The following is a 3,221-nucleotide window of genomic DNA, read 5'->3' as shown; positions in this document are numbered from 1 at the left end:
CCTGTTTGACTTGAATTATACAATAAATATTTCTTCTTTTAAACACAGTCGAGCTCCTGGTTTTGTCCACAGACATTTTTTTTAAATCTGTCGTTTGTTCGGTAACACTTTATAATAACGACGCCTTATTAAGCCTTAATAAATGATGAATGAAACACTGATCATGAACTTGATCACTGCTTAATAATGAATAAGTGAAGTTTGAAGAGCTTCTCATTATGAGTTAGGCATTAACTGTATTTAACCTCTTAACTCCCGCCTGAACCGAGAGGATCTTTTTCCTCACGTCATCACATTTTTTCACTTTAATGTCAAATTTTTATCACATTTTGGTCATTTTTTGGTCATTTTTTGGTCACATTTTTGTATTTCTTTGTCACATTTTGTCAAATTTTTGTCATTTGTTTTGTCACATTTTGGTAATTTTTTTGTCATTTTTTTGTCACATTTTTGTCACATTTTTGTCATTTTTTTTGTCACATTTTTGTCATTTTTTGTCACATTTTTGTCATTTTTTGTCACATTTTTGTCACATTTTGTCACATTTTTGTCATTTTTTCGTAATTTTTTTGTCAATTTCTTGTGACATTTTTGCCACTTTTTCATCAATGTTTTCTCACATTTTTGTCACTTTAAAAAAAAAAAATGGTCACATTTTTGTATTTTTTTTGTCACATTTTTATCACATTTTTGTCACATTTTTATCATTTTTTTGTCACATTTTTATCACATTTTTGTCACATTTTTGTCATTTTTTTGTCACATTTTTATCACATTTTTGTCACATTTTTGTCATTTTTTTGTCACATTTTTGTCACATTTTTGTCATTTTTTTGTCATTTTTTTGTCACATTTTTGTCATTTTTTTGTCACATTTTTGTCATTTTTTTTGTCACATTTTTGTCAAATTTTTATCACATTTTTGTCACATTTTTGTCATTTTTTTGTCACATTTTTGTCATTTTTTCGTCAAATTTTTGTCAATTTCTTGTGACATTTTTGCCACTTTTTCATCAATGTTTTCTCTCATTTTTGTCACTTTTTTTAAAAAAAATTGTCACATTTTTGTCATTTTTTTGTCACATTTTTATCACATTTTTGTCACATTTTTGTCATTTTTTTGTCACATTTTTATCACATTTTTGTCACATTTTTGTCATTTTTTTGTCACATTTTTGTCACATTTTTGTCATTTTTTTGTCATTTTTTTGTCACATTTTTGTCATTTTTTTGTCACATTTTTGTCATTTTTTTTGTCACATTTTTGTCAAATTTTTATCAAATTTTTGTCACATTTTTGTCATTTTTTTGTCACATTTTTGTCATTTTTTCGTCAAATTTTTGTCAATTTCTTGTGACATTTTTGCCACTTTTTCATCAATGTTTTCTCTCATTTTTGTCACTTTTTTTAAAAAAAATTGTCACATTTTTGTCATTTTTTTGTCACATTTTTGTCATTTTTTCATCCATTTTTCGTCACTTTTTTGTCACATTTCCATCATTGTTTTCGTCTCAGTTTTGTTGCTTTTTCACGACTTTATTCCAGAAGCTTTTGGATTGGGGTAAAGCCAAACTGGAGAAAATGTGCTCGGTTCAGGTGGGAGTTAAGGGGTTAAGCAGTGATGACGTGTTAGACAAACTTAACTAACTTTAAAGCGTGAGTTTATTTACGTGTTTGGCGGAAATGTCACGTCTACAGTTTAACGATCAGAAAATAGTTGGTTTACATTTACATTTACATTTTCTTTTTCCTGTTTTGAAAAAAATCCGCGAACAAGGGGAGGAGCTGCCGTCGTCATCACGTAGCACGTTTTTGGCGCGCTTCTCCCGGACCTGCTCCTCGTGCTCCTCCGGTTTGTTCCTCCGGTTTGTTGAGATGCAGATCTACTTCTGCGGGAGTATCCGCGGCGGCAGGGACGACGTGCACGTGTACCGGCGCATCGTGCACGAGCTGCGCACCTACGGCACCGTCCTCACCGAGCACGTGTCCGACGAGCGGCTCACGGACACGGGTATGACGTCATCGCCGGGAGAAGTTTGTTTGCTTCGGTGATGGTTCTGCGGTTTGTTAAACCCCCCGTAGTGCGCGAGCGGATCACGTGATACTGCTGTTTATTATTAAAGAATCGTGACCTGATTTATGTGACTGTGTTCGTCATATAAAGTCGGACATCTGTGGGCGAGTAGGGGAAAGCTGCAGACCCGGAGCCGAGACAGAAATGACAAAAAAAATGACAAAAAAAATTGATAAAAATGTGACAAAAAATTGACCAAAAATGACAAAAAATTGATTAAAAAAATGTGACAAAAATGGACGAAAAAATTGACGAAAAAATGACTAAAAAGTCACAAAAATGAGTTGAATACCCAACAAAAAAATGATGGAAAAAAAATCTGATGATGTGAGAGATCCTCTCGGTTCAGGCGGGAGTTAAGAGGTTAAAAGCAAAATGGTTAAAATTATTCTATCGACAGACATTTATATGGTGAGTCTGGCGTAGGTTCTCTGTGGAGTGTGTTAGGTAAGGATTAAACATCTCGGAGCCGCATTAGACGGTTACAAATGCACGGCGCTCAGTGTTGTTCCTCCTGCATTATAACGTCTAACGCGGCTCCTCGTTGTTTAATCCGCTTATACCAGGGTCCCACAAACGCAACATTTATAATAAATGTGTTTTTCATTGACTAAAGTCACTAAATCTGCCAGACTACGGGACTATTTTGTGTGGGTTATTAGCCGGTCACTGAAGGCTGGTCTCAGAGCGAGTCATTCTCCGCAGCTATTACGAGGATCTCAGTCAGGCTCAACGACACAACATCAGCACAGAATCACAACACAACAGGACTAACCCGGAAACACTTTTCCCTGGAAGGAAACACCGATATGCGGCACTCGTGGGCAGGACTTATTTACCTTTTACAAGGTTTAACCTGAAGCTAAAGCTAGCTAGCTCAACCAGCTCAACTGTTTATGGAAACAGCTGTGGTGGAGTCGCTCACACCTGGGCCCCCCCAACTCAAACTTTTATGTTTGACTTTACTAATCCAGACAAAGATGCTTCAATGCAGGATCATTTTATGTACGCCTGAAAATGATGAATAGCCTTAAGCGTTTCCAATAGAAATGTAAAGCTCATATGTTATTAACAGTAGCTAACCTAGCTGCTCACTCTGCTCTACAAACATTTAGCAAACACTAAATCCATCTCATACGTTCCTGT

At 35.4% G+C, this 3,221-nt stretch overlaps 1 protein-coding gene across 1 annotated transcript in view; it reads left to right on the top strand.

Moving 5' to 3' along the window:
* Window positions 1-1,876: 1,876 nt before the first annotated feature.
* The window catches only part of dnph1 (2'-deoxynucleoside 5'-phosphate N-hydrolase 1), a gene marked incomplete at its 5' end in the record, with an annotated part of 7,894 nt that continues 6,549 nt past the window's right edge, over window positions 1,877-3,221 (top strand). Inside the window, one exon of the mRNA XM_079567704.1 lies at window positions 1,877-2,012. Coding sequence (XP_079423830.1) covers window positions 1,877-2,012 — 136 coding nt within the window. The remainder of the gene's footprint in view (window positions 2,013-3,221) is intronic.

The sequence above is a fragment of the Gobius niger genome, assembly GCF_951799975.1.
Source record: "Gobius niger genome assembly, chromosome: 12".
Classification (NCBI taxonomy): domain Eukaryota; kingdom Metazoa; phylum Chordata; class Actinopteri; order Gobiiformes; family Gobiidae; genus Gobius; species Gobius niger.
The sequence above is the reverse complement of the archived record's forward strand: the minus strand, read 5'-3'. Positions and strand labels throughout refer to the sequence as shown.